The sequence below is a fragment of the Miniopterus schreibersii genome (genome assembly GCF_964146895.1).
Source record: "Miniopterus schreibersii genome assembly, chromosome: 15".
Lineage (NCBI taxonomy): Eukaryota > Metazoa > Chordata > Mammalia > Chiroptera > Miniopteridae > Miniopterus > Miniopterus schreibersii.
Window position 1 is genome coordinate 24,744,749 of NC_138115.1, and position 19,891 is coordinate 24,764,639.

Here is a 19,891-nt window from a genome sequence, read left to right on the forward strand (position 1 = left end):
CTCCACCTTAGTTTTTATTCTTGTGGACACATAAGTGGACTCTGCTTAGCCTCAAGCATCTCTCATTTTGGAATCGTGCGATTTGGAAAGGGAAACCCAACTAACTAAAGTATGGCCCCCTTTCTCTTCAAAGAACTAGCTTGTTTACACCATGGAAGAGGATCCTAATTCTTTACTATTTCCAGAAAGTTCTATTCTAATACACGGGCCAGTGTGAGGAGATCTGGTATTTCAATAAAAATAAGATCCTTAGAGATTCAGAACAGTAGTCCTTCCTCCTCATTAACCTCAACCTCTTGTGGAGTCGCAGGGCCCGTTCATAAGGTTTGTTTAGAGACGCGAAGAGGGCTGTTGAGGTTACTGGAAGGATCCCTGCTTCTCTCATTGAGGGCACAAGTTACTAACCAGCTTTTGGTGCTGTCTCTTCATATTCTCTATAAACAACTCAGCAAAATAAGAATTCCCAAGTCAGTAAGAAAGGAGGGTCTCATGGAGAATGGACAAGCTTCTTGTAATTTATTTGAGTTACTTCCAAGCGACAGTTACAAAAGTTTTTAATTTTTATAATACTCTTGATAAGAAAATAAAATTTAAATAAAAATACATTCTCAATAATACAACATGGTTACACAAATTCACTACATTAAGTTTTGATAACTTACACTTTAAAACTGGACACTGTAAAAACCAATATTTACTAGCAACATATTAATCTCCAAGTTATAAAAAGGAAGCAAATCATATCAATCAAGGCTGGTAACTTAACTCTAGAATGAGTCCTGTATTTCTCATATAGCATAATGACACCTAAAAAGCTCTGCTGCATTCTGTCTTTATAGGATGTACCGTTAGAACAAATTAAAGGTGCTTTTCACTTTAAGAAAAATCTGTTTTCTAAAACTTGGCATGAATGAGACTTTCTGATAAATGAATGAAATTAGGCTTCAAAATCAGAAACAAAAGCCACAGCGTTCATCACTTTTTTGTATTATAAGAAAAGCCTAGTTTGACACTTAATCATTACCCATGATATTATAAACATATCTCTTTGGCAAATAAAATTATTCAATTTGATAAATTATATTCCTGGGAGTAAAAAACTTTGCTACTGCCCATCATCTTATTAAATGAATATTAAAACAATAAAGCTAAACAAAAACCAAAACAAACAACAACAATAAAACAAGTAACAGATCACCCCAATTTCAACTGATGGAAATGGCTAAGCTAAGAAGCAGAACTGGCATTTATGGCAAGAGTTTCTCTGTGTTGTGGTTTTCTTTTCTTCTTGGGGCTTCCAGGTTTTTAGGATGAAGTGAGCTGCCATGTATTTTTTCAAGTGTGGAAAAGGCAGAGAAAGCAGATCAGGTAGTAAAAATCAAAGTACTCATAAGTAATAGCAGGGGAATGAGGCCCTTGGAAGCAAGTACCTTGGTTATCTAGGGTCCTACTGACATGGTCTCTTATTTCAAAAGACTTGCAAAGGAAATTAATTTAATTTCACATTACTTCTTTTTAGGCTTTGCCACGCTGGTTAATTCCAGTCAACTGGCTGTTTAAAAGTGTCGTGTGAAGAAAATAACTAGATGACTGAACTCTTTCCTTTGAATTCATAGTTACGAACTCGCACAGCCTCAGTCCCTTTGGCAATGTCATGATCTTTAAAAACACTCATATTCAGGGATTTGACATTATAAATATAAGAATATTTCTTTTGCCTTGAAAAAAATAGCAGAGGACTAAACCCCCCACTAAGAGTATGAGTGGTACCTGGCAATGCTCACATGTCCTTTTCAGGTAGACGTTTCAGAGACTCTTAAAAGGAAATTTCAATCTGAATGAAATTCAACAATAAGAAACTTATTACATGGTTAAATTCCTTCAGATTTATAAATCAGTGTACTTTCTGGAATCTACAAGCTCATAAATTTAAAGGACTCTTTCAAACTTGTCTTTAAAATAGGCCAGGAATAACCTATGTTAATGCAGACTAGAACTGTTTCTTAATAAAACCAATTGATTTTTACAAGTCATTTAGAGAAATGCATTGCTCAGTTATAATCATTTATAGAACAACTTTGATTGTGTGCCAATGGTCTTTAAAAATAGCTACCTAGTAACAATATAATTTAAAAACAATTACTCACCAATAACATAATTGGCAAAGTATATCTTAAAATATAGCTTATGCTCAGGGAAACAACAAAAAAAAGCACTACTAGCTAGACTTACATTAATAAGTCACAGTTTTAAACAGGAACGTGTAAATACTTCGAGGTTCAAAGTACCACATTTAGAAAATGTCTGAATTTAAAAAGACAAAATAAGAGTACCGTGGTTTTTAATACTGATGAAGCCAAGTGTGTCCTTCTTAACTTCAAGATGGCAACTTGCTTCGACTGCTTATTTACAGTTACGGTTTTTAGGATAAAAGTAAATTATTAGGGCAAAACAGGACTCAAACAGTTGCTTGCCCAAATTCCATTTGGCTAGCAGGCAATAAGGAAATAGCAATGAAATATAAACATTTTCAGGAAAGCACTATTTCTAGACTTAAACACCGATCATTGAACTGATCATAAAGATTAGATACCACAGAGTATCTAAAGTATAATCTGGGGCTGAGAGCCCAGATTATTAAAGTGCGCCGAGTGACTGTTCTAGAGTTAGCTCTCAACTCAGGAACAGTCACGCTAGGAGGAGGGTGTCCTGATGGTGGCCCTATCATAACATAACATGGAGTAACAGGTGAAGTCAAGTGATTTCCCCACCACCTTCTTTCACTGTTCATTTTCTCTTCTTTTTCAGAAGAAATGTCCTTAGAAGTCATGTTAACCTGAACTCCCAAATCAAGACAATGAGTACCTGATATTTAAAACATTGAAAAAAACTTTAGTGGTCTCATTTATTCACTTGCCACCACTCATCCCAAATGTAAACAAGATGTACACAATAGTACATGTTCCCTGGTTCCTCCTATCTGAGTTCTGTTTACATCTTTAAATAGGCAGTTTAGTTCTAAAGTTTCTTTCACTGCCCTGACTGTAATCTGTAATGACTAATGGACCAAAGGAAAATCCTGTATTTTTTTTCATTTTCTAGAGGCAGAGGGTCTAGGTGAACTAAAGCTGAGTCATGGGTTGGGATTTTCTAGAAAAACACTACAATGTCGGCAGCATAGAGCAGGCACGAATGGTAGTGGAAAGTCCACAGAACACGCAGTGCTACAAAAGGAGATGCTACGGAGTTCTCCTTTTGTTACAAGGCTTCTTTAGGAAGATTCTATTTTTAAAAAATTGCAGAAACATGGCTTTTGACATAGATATGAAGGGAATCTTGAGTTTCAAATTCTCTAGCAATATATCAATACAAGGATTCCCAACCAGTTAATTCCAATTATTAAATATTAAATACAAAGTGAATGCAGGTGACACCGAAGCCAACATTCATTCTTAAATACTATGAACACAGGATGAATGGAAAAATTCCAACAAAAATAATATTTCCAGTTCTTCTGAATCAATTGGTCAAGCTCTAAGATGTTTTCCCAACAATTGGATTTTCCCTAGGAAAAAATAAGAGAAAATCATTTTTTAAAAGTTAAAAAATGTAACATTTAAAAAGTGACAAATATCTCATAGTATCCATTAAGTATTTATCATTTTCCCTTGGTAATCTCTCATGCCAAGTCTTATTTCATTAGCTCAACAGGTATTTACTGACCACCTATTACTGAGCACTATTTCAGAAGCTACAGGTACAACAGTGAGCAAGCTCGACAAAGCCCTTTGCCTCCGTGGAGCTCACACTCTGATATAGGGGAAACAAAATGAACAAGTGAAATATTTAGTACAAGAGACACTGGTATTTCTTAATAAAGAAAAATAAAGCCGGGAAGGGGTATAGTGTGTGTATCTGAGGGGGATCTTCTATCTAAGGATGGTCAAGCACTGGCGAGGGCCTCATATGAAAACTTCCTGGGGCTCCGAAACTGCATGACTGCTGTTAGAAGAGAACTGATTACACTAATGTAGAAAAGACAGGATTAGGATGTCCACAATAACCCTTCCAATGTTCTAAGCCTTTGATCCAGGGAGAATATAAACATCTATACCTGTCAAACTGACTGTTATTGTTCATAAATCACAAATATAATTATTAATCCACACAATTAAAAAATAACACTAAAATGGTGGGGCCAGGATTCAAAGTCCTCTCACTAATCAGCTCTGTGACCTTGGGCAAGACACTTACCTCGCCCGACCCTCAGTTTCTCTAGCTATAAACGGGAACATAACGATGTTGGGCTGATGTGAGGATCACTGAGAGAGTGTATATTATGGCAAACACTTATCTGCTGGTCTAAGAGCCATCTCCTCCCTATTTACTTCTGTGTAAACAGAAATCAGATTCTAGAGCTAGTCCAGGGCAGCCCAGCAGTCTAGGGGAAGCTGGGGGTTAGATAAGGTTCTTTCTCTTAGTGAGGAGAAAACAGCTCTTTCTGCCTCTGGACACTATTATATAAAAATGCGAGGCTCTGAACTATTGTAGCCCATTTGTTAACATGAGGGGACAGCCTGAGGAAGACAGAAATCATCCTGCTGAGGAGGGCTGAGTGGCTGGACGGACTTTGGTGACAGTGTTGAACTGGTGAACTAACCAACTGTAGAAGCTAGGACTCAGTTTGTGAGATTAAAAGATTTCTTATTCGTTAGGCCTTCAATTGGGATTTTCTGTTACTTGCTGCTAAAACAATCTAAGCGACATGATGTGAAGAACTAGGCACAGTACCTGGTGCTAAAATAAGCTCCTAATAAATGTTAGCTGTGTTGTTATCCACTGTAGCACCTACCTACATCTGAGATGGATCCAAAAACCCACTATAAAATACCACGGCACTCTGACACCAGATTTTTTTTGTACTTAGTATGTATAAGGCACTGTGGGAGATGCTGAGGAGAAAGAGGATCAGTAAAAACATAACAAACAATAGGCCACTGATGATTCACTTTGATGAATGACACTGGGATGTAAAATTAAAAGTAGAGATGAAGTACAGCACCAACATAAGGAAATGATATAGGACTGAAAAGATAAAAGTCACCATGTGAGTGGCCAGGGAAATTTTTGCACAAGAGGGAGGTTCTGAGCTGGGTCTTGAAAGATGAAGGTAAGCAGGAGGCCTGCATTTCAGTGTGAGTACAGAGCAGTAGAGGCAACCTCAAACTATGTCTAAAGTATCTTAAAAATACTTACTTGCTTCCGTATTTTGCACTACTTGATCTTTTCTTCCTATAGTTTTCATGAGGTTCATCTAGCTTCTCTATGATGCTTTTTATTTGCTGAATTGTCTTAAAGGTTGTTACAGAATCCTCGATGACAAAGTTAGAATAATCGTCAGGCTCTTTCTGTGGTCCCTGATACACTGCTATGGTTCCACAAGCCTCTACAAGGAGCAGCAAAATCTCTGATCAGACAACTACCTTCCATAAATGGAATCAGTAATAGAAATAGAACTTTTCGAGTGTCTCAAGCTGGGGAGATTTCCCCTGGAAATGCACAGATAACCAAAACACATCCATTTTATTAATTATGACCATTACATTTATGCAAAAATAGTATTTTTACTTCATGAATATCTATGAAAAAATGCCCTTTAGGAGCCTGCCAACTTTCATAAAGTAACATTTTGGTAAATCTATGAGTATTTTCAACTTTAAGATAATGACAAAACAATACTTCAGGAACTGATAATTAAGGAACATGGTTAAGTAAAAATATTTTAATCATACATTACCTTCCATTTTCTGTAGCTTAGGTAAACTGAGGGTAAAAAGGGAATAAATTCTTTCTGTTTCTCGGTCTTCATCAATATCTATTTGTATGTCTGCAGGGACACCTCTATGGTAAAAATGAAATTAAAGACATTGGAAAAATTTTACTTTGTTAACATGCCAAAGACTTCTGACAGTTTGAGACTAAAAAACAAAACCGCAGAATTTTGCAGAAGGAACCTCAGAAATCTAGTCTCATTCGGTAATTAAATTAAACAGGGCCAACAGAGGTTTGGCTATTATATAACTCTCATCAAAAGGAGGGGAATTTAAAAGTGAAGTCATTTTCCTAGCCTATGCTTCATCACAATAGTAGTACGTTACTTCTGCTGTATATTGGGTGACAAAAGCTATTCCATACAATTAAAAAAGAGAATGCTAAGCCCTTCTTCCTTGATCTCTTGGCTCAAGTTTGTAAATCTATCTCAACATTGCCCTTTTTTCTGACTTGTGCAGCCACTATTCATTTGAGAAACTGTATCCATTAGTACTCTCCACCCCTCCCATCCTCCTGCCCCTCACAAATGCTAACCTACCTTCTGTCTCTATGAATTTACTGATTCTGGACACTATATAAATGTTATTGTACAATATATAGTCTTTGTGTCTGGCTCCTTTCATTTAGTATGCTTCCAAGGTTCATGTGTGTTGTAGCATATATCAGTACTTTTCATTTTATAGCTGAATAATATTCCATTGTACAGATAAATCACATTTGAAACATTGCTTTTTTAATCAGAAAGAAACTTACGCAGTACATGGCTTGCAGCCGAGAGCGTTTTCACTGGTTTCCTGACAGCAGAGCCAGCTGCCATTAAGATATGCAGAGGGATGATAAGAGCTGAGCCTGTTCTGATTGCATCGGCTCACCCTGCAGAGTATGTCTATCCATTCATTAGCTTCTACACAATTATTTGCCTGGACATAGAGTGGTTTCTCCGTATGTATTACTTGGAACATCTTTATAGGCAATTAAGATAAAAAACAAGTGACAGTTTAAAAACCAACACATAGTACAAAGCAGAAAAAGGTATATAACAGATATAGTTTGCGTGGCTAGATAACTGCTGCTCAAGTAGCTTATGAACTGTTACTTTTCAAGCAAGTTAGACCTAAGGACAATCTGAGTCACATGATACTAAACAGTACATCTTTGTATAATTTTTAGAAGCCACACATGCCCAAAGGAGTAGACTATCGCATAAACAGGAATAAAGGGAGAGAATTTCAGATGGAGGAAAAAAGTATAAGTAAAGGCAAAACAGTGGGAAAATATAGCAAAACAGGAAATCATCTTGGTTGGCTGGAGTATAAGGTATGTGCTGAGCGGCAGTAGAAGATAAGATTGTACAGATTGGTTGAGGCTATGTTGCTAACGACTTGAATGTCAAGGGGAGAAGTTTAATAGGGTAATATTAAGAAAAGTGCCTTTAACTTAATAGGTGAGGCAGACTATACAAGGCATCAATAATAATGGACAATTTTAAGAGAGTTCTAAACAACAATTATATTAATGATTAATGGCAAATACTAAAATGACCAACCTCCTGAAAAATTTCAACAAATTATATGCAATTTAAAAAGCTTTAATTATTTCTGTAACTTACATTTTTCTTGTTGAAAGAGCTATCTTCCAGTTTTTCTACAGCAAGAATGTTTTTCACTGGAATTGTGTAAATTGCATCTTTGCCTAAAAATAAAATAAGTACAACAAAATTAAAATAATCTCAGATTTATAAAGATAAGAGGCTATTTCTATAAGGTTTAAGTTCACCCTCTTGTTGGCAGGAGTACGACTAACCAAAGATTTCTAAATTGCACATATGTAAATATTCTTTGTTTTATGGAGCAGATGTTGATTGCTTTCTATAAATTATTTCCTCTTTACTTTTTCAGTATAAAATGAAAACATTTTTCAAGGAAAAATGTGGAAATAAATTTGATCTCTACGTAGAAAACAAAAATGTTATAATATTTTTTATGTATCTACCATTATTTTTATTTTGCTGTGAGGCCATATTTAAAAAGCATTCTTTAGTTGATTAGAACAAAATTCACATAACTCTTTTCTTAACATTCAATACAACTTAGTGAATGTTATAATACTTTGTAACAGTATATGGAGACTGAAAAAAACATATATTTAGCAACAGAGGCCTACTTAAAACTTGCTAAGACATTTTCATTCATGGAGTTATTGCATTAGCAGTGAACCTGATTGTATCTATGTTGATTTTTATGGTTTTCCAATCTAATATTTAATTAAGGAGTAACCCTCAAAATGCTTTTTTTAAAAAATATATCTTTATTGACTTCAGAGAGAGGAAAAGAGAGGAAGAGATAGATAGAAACATCAATGATGAGAGAGTCATTGATCGGCTGCCTCCTGCACACCCCTGACTGGGGATCAGGCCCGCAACCTGGGCATGTGCCCTGACTGGGAATCGAACCCCGATGGCTTGGATCCTAGGTCGACGCTCAACCGCTAAGCCACGTCTGGCCGCGCTCAAAATGCCTTTTCATTAAAAAATTGTTCATTACTATCACATGTTGGCTGCTCAGCTGGCTAGAGCTACCAAATTTACTCTAAGAGATACAGGGAACAAAAGTAAAACTTTTATTTAGTAGAGTGAATCTTTAACCTAATTTAAGAATTTGGAAATTTGAGTTTGCTAAAGAAGCTCCATAATAATATGGCATGAAGGATATGCACTTCAACTTACAATTTACCTGAGAACAGACCTGGGTCTCATATAGTCATAGGAAATATAAACAAATAGAATTATGACTTTTTCTGGTCATTTTGTAATGTTCTTAGAAAATTAAAGCTTTGCTTTCTTTCCCAAGCTTTGTTTTAATGATACGTGGATTAAAGTGCTAAAGGCTAAAACCTTTGCATTTTACATTAGTCCATGGATTAATGTACAACTTTTTGGTCAAAGGCAATTATTTGGTTAATAAAGGTTTTCTGTCTTGAAGAGAGAGGTTAACATAGACTGTTTGCTAAGTCTGGTTCTTCTTATAAAATCTAAAATTTGTGTAATTCAAGCAGATGTGATATACAATTAAAAAAAACCAAAGTCACTTAATTCAACTATTATACTGAATGTCTACTATATATCAGACACTGCATCTCACTTGGGATTCAGCAGTAAACAGAACATGTAAGGCCCCTAATGAAGTTTACATTTAGGTCTGGAAAGGCTGACACAAGACAAATAAATATTAGGTGGAGACAAATGCTATAATGAAAATAACCTGGGGTGATATTATAGAAAATGCTTGGGAAGTTATTTTAAATTGGGTGGTTAGTGAAAACTTTTCTGAGGAAATGACATTTAACTTTAACAAATACAAATTGTAAATGCATGGGATAATAAGGAAAGACTATCAGTAGTCTCCTGCAAGCAGACAAGGTCAAATTTATGGCGGGGGAAAATGGGGAGGGAATAAACTGAAGAAAGCCACAGGCAGAGGACATGCAGCGTACAAGACATCTGCAAAAGTAGGACTTGTTACAAGACAGCTTTAAGCCAGAGTCAATGGACACACTCAGACCTACATCAGGATGATCAGTTGGTGAGCTGCATCTGGAACAGCTGGGCCAACTGGTTGCTCATCCCCCCACCCCACACCATCCCAGCTTGTGCTAAGCATCAGTTAACAGAGGCATCGGTCCCAGGCTAAAGCAGCAAGGATGTGCACTGGGCTGTAGAGCAGTGCTGTGTCACACGTAGTTGCTAGCCCTCAGAGGGAAGGAGAACACCTACACCAGCAGACAAGCACCAGCACCTGTGCCCCTCCCTCAGAGTCAATGTTGGTAAGCTAAGGACAGTCAGCAGGTGATCAAATTGTAAAACACATACATGAGCAAATCACCAAAAAATAAAATAAAAAAATCACCAAACAGATGAGGAAATCACCAAACTCTGAAGGAGAGACACACATAGTACAACAAAGAGAGGAACACCCAAGGAAATTGGGTGTAACAAATTAGGGGGCAGAGAAGACATGTCTTGGGGGCCGATCCACACTACCGGGGGCACTACAGAGGTTACACAGTTATTTAAAAATTCTGCAGGAAATTTCTATTTTTAGATTTGTTGAATATACACAAAGCATGCACATACCCTAGAATTGCTATGTTTGTTCATTTTTGGACAAATTATAATATGGCATACACAGAGAAAGCACATTGCTCCCAGGCACATATATTGTCATGTCATTAAGAGTTAATTTCATAGTAAATAGCTAACTGAAATGAGTTGCAAAGTAAATAAATAAAATGGGAGATTTTATTGAGGACTCTCCAAAAATACATACAAAAAGACAAAGAAACTGTAAGTAAAAAAGTTAAGAGATTTGGTGGATGGATTTAGAAGTTTCAATATCTGTCTAATAAGAATTCTAGAAATAGTGTTCAGGAGAAAATTATCAATGAAAATGTCCAAGAGATAAAGGCAGAAATCTTCAGATTAAAAGGATCCATCAAGTGCTGAGAAAATGGAAGGAAAAAGATAATACCTGTACAATTGGCTATAAAATATCAGAACTTGAAAGCTAAAGGAAGTCTTAAGAGTTTCTAGGAAGAATCGAGACCGAGAACCAGAAGACTGACATAAAAATTCTCACCAGCAACAATGGAAACTAGCAAACCATGGAGTAATATCTTCAAGTTTCTGAGGAAATATAATTTTAAGTTCAGTCTATCATTTAAGAGTAAGGGTAAAATAAAGACTTTTAAAAAAATATGCAAGATCTCAGACAAATGATCAGGCATAAAGCCAATCTGAAATAATTCTCTGAGGAAGTATTCCTGCAAAATAAATAATGAATCTAGGAGAGACAAGTATGTTATATAAGAAATAGTGTGCTGGGCAGGATGGGGGGAGGGATCCCGCCTCTTTCTCTCACTCTCAACATCTGATCCTCTAGCAAATCCTGTGAGTACTATCTTCAAAACAGATCCAGAATGTGGTCCACGTTAACCACCTCCATTGTTACTAATTGGTTTCCTCTCCCTGCTGGGTTACTGCAACAGCCCCTTAACTGGTCTCCTTGCCCCCTGCATTCTATTCTTCTCCCAGCTCTCCCCCTGGAGCGAGGGATTAATCCTGTTAAAATAGTGTTACTCCTCTGCTTAAAACTCTCCAATGCCTTTCCATCTTAGAGTAAAAGGCTTCCAGTGGTCCACAAAGCCCTACAATGTCCAACTTCTCCATGACCTTTTAACCTCAGTTCCTAGGATTACCCTCTTACTCATTTTTTCCTTTTTAGCCACATGAGCTTTCTCATGTTTCTTGATTCCAGCCATTCTTCTGTTTTGGGGCCTTTGTACTGACTTAGCTATGTCTGCACTATCACTACCCCAAATATCCACATGGCACATCCCCTCATCATCTTTAGGTCTTTGCTCAAATGTCACTTCGCTCAAATGTCCCTGGCTAGAAATTTTAATATCGAAAATCTCCTCAATGAACCCATCATTCTCAATTCCCCTTCTTTTTTTGGTCCATCTCATTTATAATCACCCAATATATTACATACTTTTTAAAAAAAATCCTCACCCAAGGACATGCTTAGAGAAAGAAAGGGAGAAACATCGATCGGTTGCCTTCCATATGTGCCATGACCAGGAATTCAACTGGCAACCTTGCGGTGCAAAGGATGACGCTCAACCAACTGAGCCACTCTGGCCAGACTACCAATACATTTTTTTGCGTATTGTCTATTCTATTATTATTAAACTGTAAGATCCACAGGGGCAAGGATTTTGGTATGTTTTGTTCACTACTGTTTTCCCCAGAGTCTAGAACACTGTCTGGCACACAATAAAATATTTGGTAAATGAATACATGATTGAATCAATGATATTCTTTAGTTACCAAAGAAAAAAAATACTACAGAGACCTGTGTGTGAAAATATGAGCAGGTGAACCCTGGCTGGGTGGCTCAGCTGGTTGGAGCACCATCCCATACACCAAAGAGTTGTAGGTTCGATTCCCTATCAGGGCACATACCTACGCTGAGGGTTTGATCCCTATTCAGGGTGCATGTAAGAGGTAACCTATCGATGTGTCTCTCTCACATCAATGTTTCTCTTTTTCTCCCTTCCTCTCTCTCTAAAATCAATAAACATATCCTCAGGTGAGAATTAAAAAAAAGAGCAAGTGAAAACCAAGTCAACCCAAATGTACTGAGATTTCTGTTTAAAACACCATGGAAGTTTCTTTTATATTGTCCACAAGCTATATGAGTTAGAACATTTGCTATCACATGGAAGTTGTACAGGCTATATGTATGTATCTGTATATGTCAGGTCTCCCAAAAGTAGACAATATATAATCAAGTTTAGAGAACACACAATGAAATTTCAGAGATTAATCTGTTAATAATCTATTATTAGTATATGTGGTGAACAGTTTAGAAGCCTAGAGTGGTGGTTCTTAAAATAATTCAGATGACAATATATCTATAAGATATGGCTTTTTTTGAAGAACACCATTTATTAAAAACATTTACTAAATGCATTAATGAAGGTAGTAAAAACATGGTCCCTAAGCACTGAGGATTTTAAAGACTAGGGAAAAGAGAGAGAAAAGTAAGAACCATACTATGTGACAGAGGTTATCACTAAGGAGATAAAGAAACATAGTAAGGAAACAGCTCAACTGAGGTGGCTAGAGGCTTATAAATGAATTCTGTAAAGAGCTAATGCTGGATTTGAGGCTTAAAGGACAACAGATTACAGAGGTGAAGAGGGAAAGAAGGCGATTTCTAGGTAGAGCATATTCAAAAGCACGAATGTAAAAGAGCACAAGTTAAAGAACTGCAAGAGTAGTCTGATGAAGCTACATGGAAAATGCAAAAGAAGAGGCTGGATGAGACAGGAAGAGGCTAGAACATCATCAGTAACTCACTTGGTTCCAGCACACAACCAGGAGACCTCCCACTGGTAGAAGATGACTGCATCACAATACAGCAATATAAAACCACAATCACAAGCACACAGGTCCATAAAAAACTGACATGTCATTATGACTGATAACTGATTGAGTGCCCTATAATATTCATTTGGCACACATTAATTTAGTTGTATTGAAGATCTGTTGCTTACTATTGCTTGTTAGTAATTACCTAAGCAGGCACCAAAATTTTAATAACTTATTTGAGAAACACCCTTAAAAAATTAACACCCTGAGAAAATTATATTAATTCCTTTTCTAGTAATTTGGGAAAAGAACGTATTGTTTGATTCTAAGCAGTAGAAAAATTCAGAATACTAGTGTCCAGTAAGACGGCAGAGTGAGACTCAATGATTCAGAGCTGTTAGGGAACATTTGGGAGGCACTCTTTCAGACACCAAAGTCACACAGTAAGTGCAGCAAGAGACTTAACTAGCAGCCATGGCTATCCAGAAAGCAGCTATGAAACAGGAAGTAAACAAAACATTTGCTTAACAACCAAACAGAGAATCCAAAGCCCATGTATTTTATTCATAGAGGAAACTCCTGAACTCTCTCATCAAAGACTTAAACACACACACACACACACACACACCCCTTTACTGATTTCAGAGAGAGGAAGGGAGAGGGAGAGAGATAGAAACATCCATGATGAGAGAATCAGGATCGGCTGCCTCCTGCACGCCCCCCACTGGGGATCTAGCCTGCAACCCAGGCATGTGCCCTGACCGGGAATTGAACTGTCACCTCCTAGTTCATAGGTTGATGCTCAACTGCTGAGCCACACTGGCCAGGCTCATTAAAGACTTAATCTTATGCATAATTTTAACACACATAGAACCTGTATCTTCACTCTTAGTATATCAGCAGTAAGAAATGGAGGTGGGTGATGGAGGTGGAAGTGAGATGTTATATTATGGTTCACTGACAGCATAAGAAATTAAGTGACAGCCTAAACATAAAGAGGATAGAGAAAAATTGTATAAAGCAAACACAGGAACACAAAAAGCACAGCAGTACAAGGCATTTAGCTGGGCAGTAAACAGCTGCACACATCCATAAGCAGCCCTGAAAACATCACTAAATAAAAGTATTATCTAATAATTAATATTATCAATGACAGACCCAAGTCATCCAGAAAATGTTAACTTACGTTCAATGAACTCTTTTTAAGAAGGCAGGAAAGCATGTAATACATTTTGGAAAAAATCCATCAAAATAGTTAAAGCAACAAGCATGGATGCTTAAAACTGTAGGCTTTGGTAAACAATCTCGCAACTTCATATAATAGAGCTCACACCTCCAATGTCATTCAAACATGTTAAATTTCTTAAGGCTAGAAAACAACGTAACTTCTAATGTGGGTTTTTTTTTTATACCTAGAGCAGCCTAACCATTCTACAAAATTTTATCCTCATAAGATCACTGGATGGAACAGAGGTTCTTGAGAACTGTGAATAGACTTTGGGTCTATGAACTCCCTGAAATTATGTGCAAAATTGTGTCTAGTTTGTATGTGCATTTTTTTGGAGGAAAGGGTCCAAAGCTATCATCTGATTCTCAAAGTCTAAAACCAAAAAAGACTTTAGAATATTGGTTTAGATTTAAAAATGCTATAAATGAGAAAAAAAAAATAGCTAATTTATTCATGGAGATTGACTAACATTAAATTTTATTTCAATGTACTGTTAATGTAAACATAATTAGCACATTGTGACAGCTATCTTAAAAATGCTGCTATATAGTATTGAACATAAGCTATATATATAGTATTCAACATAAGCTATAAATTCTAAATCCCTTAAAATATGCTTAGCATAAAAAATGCTGTCTTGAAGGGCAAGTATGTACCTTACTGATCTTCATTCATATTTATATGCCATAACAAATTATCTGCGTGCCTAAAAATAAAATGCATTTGGTTTCTTATGTCTTACTAATATATTTGGACATATACAGTCATTCTGGCTAGGCCATTCAAAGACATTATGAAATAAAACATTTTTCTTATCACTACTCTTCAAGAAGCACTCTACATTCTCTTAACAGTAGCCTATGTCTGCTGTTTATAATTTCAGAATTTATAGCAGAAGCTCTCTTACTTCACCTGACAGATTTGATGGATTGACTAAGACTTCTCATTTCCTCTGTAAAACATACTGAATGATGTTCATGGGATGCTGAATGCTTGTGGTTGCTAGGCAACTATCTATTAAGCCTGTATTCGTTGGGTTTGTTCCCAAACCTATTTATGCCATCTTTCATGTTGTAATTATAATTTACTGAAATACACATCAAGTGACTGTCCCCTACTAACAGGTTTACTATTTATTTGAAAATTAGGCAAGTGCTTTGAAAAGCTTCAAAAAGGGAGATCCACACCCACACAAATAAGGTTGATTTATATGGGGGTGAGATAGCTGTAAAAGATTAGGGTGACTATACTGAAAATCTAGAAGGATTTTGTACTTGGGTTACTTTTCAAGTATTTAAGTTCTAGCTTCGCTTTGGAGAAATCAACCTGAAAACTGATGTATTAGGGGCATACTTGCACAAGAAGGACAAAGGGGAAATTCAACCTATAGGTCCATACTCAAAGAAAAGATCTTGGCTCTTTATCAAAAGATTGGTAAACTATAAATATTTAAGATATGTATGCATCTTTTTGTTTTTATTTTTAAAACATGTATCTGATTATTTTATTGGCAAATTTGTATACATGAAATCAAATGGACAAAGTCTTTAGTTTTAAATCCTTTAAATAAATACATTCAAACCTTTGCTAACACTAGCAAAGGTTGTTTCTAAATGACTCTTGCTTTAACTGACTTTTTTGGTTAAGTAAACACCTTTGGATCCTGATCACTTTGAATAAACTTAGTAGGGATTCTACTGTGTGTGATCTATGATCTAGATACTAAGTTTTCCTTGCTTGATATCAGAAGAAGCTAATGACCTTCTGTGGATAACGCTTTACCCCAAAGGAATAAACTTAAAAGGTGGAGATTTTAAGCACTGTGTCAATCTACTGATGGACAAACTTTGCTTCTTTGAAGCCTTCAAACCACACTGTAGAAAAATGGCTTTCTTTACCCAAACAGCCTATTTGTACTTTCTCACAAGGCAAATAATTGAAATTTCCATCTTGGAGTTGGCTTGGCCAATGGTCTATAATGAATCTGTTAACTTTACAGGAATCATTACCTATGATATGACTGAGAATTTTTGGTTGATATTATCCAGCAAACTACCGAAATACTCTCATTGATTAGATACTGATTCTTACCAATTTGGCTCTGAGTGTTAAGAAACTTCTGAGTTCTAAGTGGTCTTAATTTTGTTTCTTATTGATTATAACAGCAGGGATTCTTAAAAAACAGAGCATGTGGGAGAAAAATGTAATTTATATGGTGTCACTTGTCAAATATTTATTGCATTTTTAATGTGTGTGCATTGCTGTGAGACACTACAAACGGTAGTAATATTAGTGAAAGGGTTCACTAGAGTTACATTAAGCAGCAAAAAGAAACCTTCACTGAGAACCAGGAAAAGACCCCACAATAAAGCATAAACACAACTACCTGGCTGTTTGTGGTAGGTAAGCTCTCTGCTTGTTAAGCAGAACCACCGTTTCTTGAAATTCTTTTTTCCAATCCGAGTTCTTCCCTGAGCTCTTTTATACATCTCACTGCCAAAACAACAGATGCAAACATTTAGTTATAAATATTAAAACAGTTAATCCAAAACAAAAATCTGTCTTTGCATTTTAAATGATATGAAAGATGGTGTAAGATTATATTAAGTATATAAAAATGTTTTCGCCATCCATAATTTTTGCATTTATTTTGTCCATACCAAGGGAATAAAACCTTTAGTTAATTTAATATTTATAACGATGCTATCTAAAACTAAAAGGGCCAAATGAGTGATTTTCCCCCTTAACTTCCAATGATACTACTACTTTAAGACTGAACAGTACTGTTAATTTTTCAAAACAGTAACTTTAACTAGTCTAATAGCCACAATCTCATTATATTTTCAAAACAACTCTAGGACTATATGGACAAGAAGTCATGCCCACATGACATAAAGTTTATAGGAGAGAGTGACTTACCCGATTGATGTTACTTAGGCAGTTGTAGCACAGAACAAAAACCCAGATTTCCTCACTCCCAGATCCATGCTCTTTGTACTTACTTAACATTTATACTAAAACGTGACTTTAATGTTTAATTTCATTGAATTACCCTTCTTTTAGGTGCACAGGCTCACTTGTACCACTGGACTCTTTAGTTTCAGTAGATGAAATTTCATCCAAGAACTAAATGGGGAAATAGGCAAACATTATATTTTGTGATAAGATACATCATAAATTCAGCTTATTTTAAATGTCACTGATAATATTATGAAGTTCTTGATTATTAAGAAATACACATAATCATAATTTATAAAGCGAAACACATATTTAATTGTAGAGGAAGTCCCTAATTTACAAATGACAGGTATTCTAAAAGTTTATTCTTAAATTACTTAAAACCCAGAGTATATTTCCCTGTAGAAAAAATTAAATCTATAATCCCTTAACTGTAATTCTGAAATCTCTAAAGCTCTGAATACGAAGAGATTTTTGTTTCATTTCTGATTTATAGTAAACTCATTTGGGGGTATAACTTAACCTGAAATAGTGTAAGGCTATTTACAGTCTATATTTATCTACTTAGTGTCACTATTCATACTTTGCACTACATAAACATTAATGTGTTTGATTATGGGGTGCAAGCCCAGACCCCACTGGGGGTATTATATAAAATATAACATATACCTTTCAAAACTCTGAAAACTGAATTATGAAATACTTCTAATCCCAACGATTTTAGACACAGGATTGTAAACTTATAGGTAAGAGTTTATTCACCAAACTATGGCTCGGCAGGGCATATTTAACCTGCAGTCTGTTTTTGTAAGGCCCATGAGTTAAGAAAATTTTTTACATTTTAAAGAGTTGTAAAAACAAAATAAAAAATGAAGAATATGTGGCAGAGCCCTTATGTGGCCAACAAGGCCTAAAATATTTACTCTCTAGCCCTTAACAGAGAAGAGTTTGCTGACTTCTACTCTAACTGACTTGAGCGCTGAGAGACAGTATTTCACAGGAATGACTGAAGTATAACTGAGTTCTCTAGAATAACCTGGAACCTAATCACAATTTACAAACTTCCTATAAAAATGTGGGAATGTGGTGGCTCAAGAAAATTGAAAATACCCACCTCTAGCAATGGCAAGCCACCCAGTGAAGAGCACTTAGCTTCGTAAATATGCTACCTCAACTTGTCAAGAGCTTCTTGGCATGTGGCTTTCACGGTAAAGGGAAATTAGTAGTTCAAGGAACAAATCTTGTTCTTAGAGAAGAATCCTATTTTGTCCCATAAAAAAACTATATGTTTAGTCCCTGCTTTTTCCTTTATACTTTTCTATGTTGTCCCATTTAGGACTAAAACAAAAACAAAAACAAAGTACATTCCAATGAGACTGACACTGAGGCATCAGTGCCTAATGTAAAGTAGAATTTGTGGGCACAGCCACTTTCTCCTAAGACTGGCTGTGATTTACCCACCACAACCCACACCTGGGGGTTTTCAATGGAACGTTTACTTCTATTTGCTGGAAGGAAATCTTGGCAAGTGAAAGAATGAGGGCAGAGTTTCTCTCGCATTACACGCATGTGGTTGATACAGAACAAGTATCCAAGGGAACTAAAGAAGTGTCTTATCATATCTTTACTTCTCCCTGTGGACCACCTGCTAATGGAGTGTGAGACTTATTAGAATGCTTCATTTCTTAGTTTTGCCTGGAGGCACTGATTTGTTTATTTGATAAATATTTATTTATGATAATTATCACATTTATTATTTATCTCTTATATTTATAAGGAACTACGGGGTAAATACAGTTAGACAAAGTGAAGGAAAACACAATAATTAAGATGGACTATGGGCAAGGTGAATACAGGTCCCAGTGTGCTCAGGGCTATCCTTGTCTACAACTGTGGCCCTAACATAATCAATAGAACTCCTTTTTACTCTTGAAAGTATCCAGGTTTGGACACTAAGTTAATGGTCACTCTGTTTATAGACCTATCCAGGCTCACTTTCTAAACTCTGTGGATGAGTACAGGATTCAGAGTTATAATCTGTTTTCTTCTGGAGCAGCGAGAACAATACGAAGTGAGAAGTTGGGCTTATAAGCCTTTGCACTTTATAGCACTGCACGTATCCAGACTTAGCTAGTGAACAATAAAGAAAACTCTTATATTAGAGCAAAATGTTCTATGCTAGTTTAGGAGTTAGAACCAAATCTGCAACAGGAGGCATGCTATGGTGATAGTGCATGAGAATGCGAGTGGGTGACAGGGTAGATCAGGAACAGACTAGGCTCCTGGCACCCTTACATACTTTCTCCACTGACCTTATCAACTCCACACATTCTGATTACACCAGGAAAAAAATATCAGATGCTACTATGGCCTAGGTCATAAAAAATGGAAAAACAACCTTATAACAAAAGACAGTACATCACAATCTTGCCAACAAAAGTCTGCCTACACTGTCCCACAAATGTTTCAACTATGTCCTATAAATAAAAGGGCAGCTTTTTCTCTGCCTAATCTTTTGAAAGACTTTCTCCTCAAAAGCCTTCAGTGGTTGATTAAAAAAATTTTGGTTGAGATTGCACTATTCTAGATGAAAAAATTCCAACTGGCTTTAATTTTTTATATTATCATTTTCATTTACTGGGTCCTTGTAAGAATTTTAAAAGTACAAAAAAAGTATAAAAATACTTCCACAAAATATACTCCTGGCAATCAATTGCAAATCATGTTGCAGAAGTTGAATGAAATCTTTAAAATTTGGCTTTGCTAACTTGAATTCATTAAGTAAAATACATTACTTTCTTCAAGCCAAGTTTAGATATACTTCAAAACAACTTTTTTTTAACACATTTTAAGGGTATGACAATAATGCTACTGATTCAGAACTAAAGACTCAAGAAATTACAGATCCTTTCAAAACATTTTCTATTTCTAAGTATAAT

The 19,891-nt window shown here is 35.9% G+C and overlaps 1 protein-coding gene across 4 annotated transcripts in view; it reads right to left on the bottom strand.

Moving 5' to 3' along the window:
• Nucleotides 1-492: 492 nt before the first annotated feature.
• RASA2 (RAS p21 protein activator 2) overlaps nt 493-19,891 on the bottom strand; it is a 93,996-nt gene continuing 74,597 nt past the window's right edge. For 3 of the 4 annotated variants that reach the window (XM_081160336.1, XM_081160338.1, XM_081160339.1), the window contains exons 18-24: nt 17,047-17,120; nt 16,378-16,487; nt 7,442-7,524; nt 6,586-6,794; nt 5,798-5,901; nt 5,257-5,446; nt 493-3,565 (exon numbers count right to left, since the gene is read on the bottom strand). In XM_081160336.1, coding sequence (XP_081016462.1) covers nt 3,535-3,565; nt 5,257-5,446; nt 5,798-5,901; nt 6,586-6,794; nt 7,442-7,524; nt 16,378-16,487; nt 17,047-17,120 — 801 coding nt within the window. In that variant the 3' untranslated portion in view covers nt 493-3,534. The remainder of the gene's footprint in view (nt 3,566-5,256; nt 5,447-5,797; nt 5,902-6,585; nt 6,795-7,441; nt 7,525-16,377; nt 16,488-17,046; nt 17,121-19,891) is intronic. The other variant, XM_081160337.1, reaches the window with a different exon arrangement.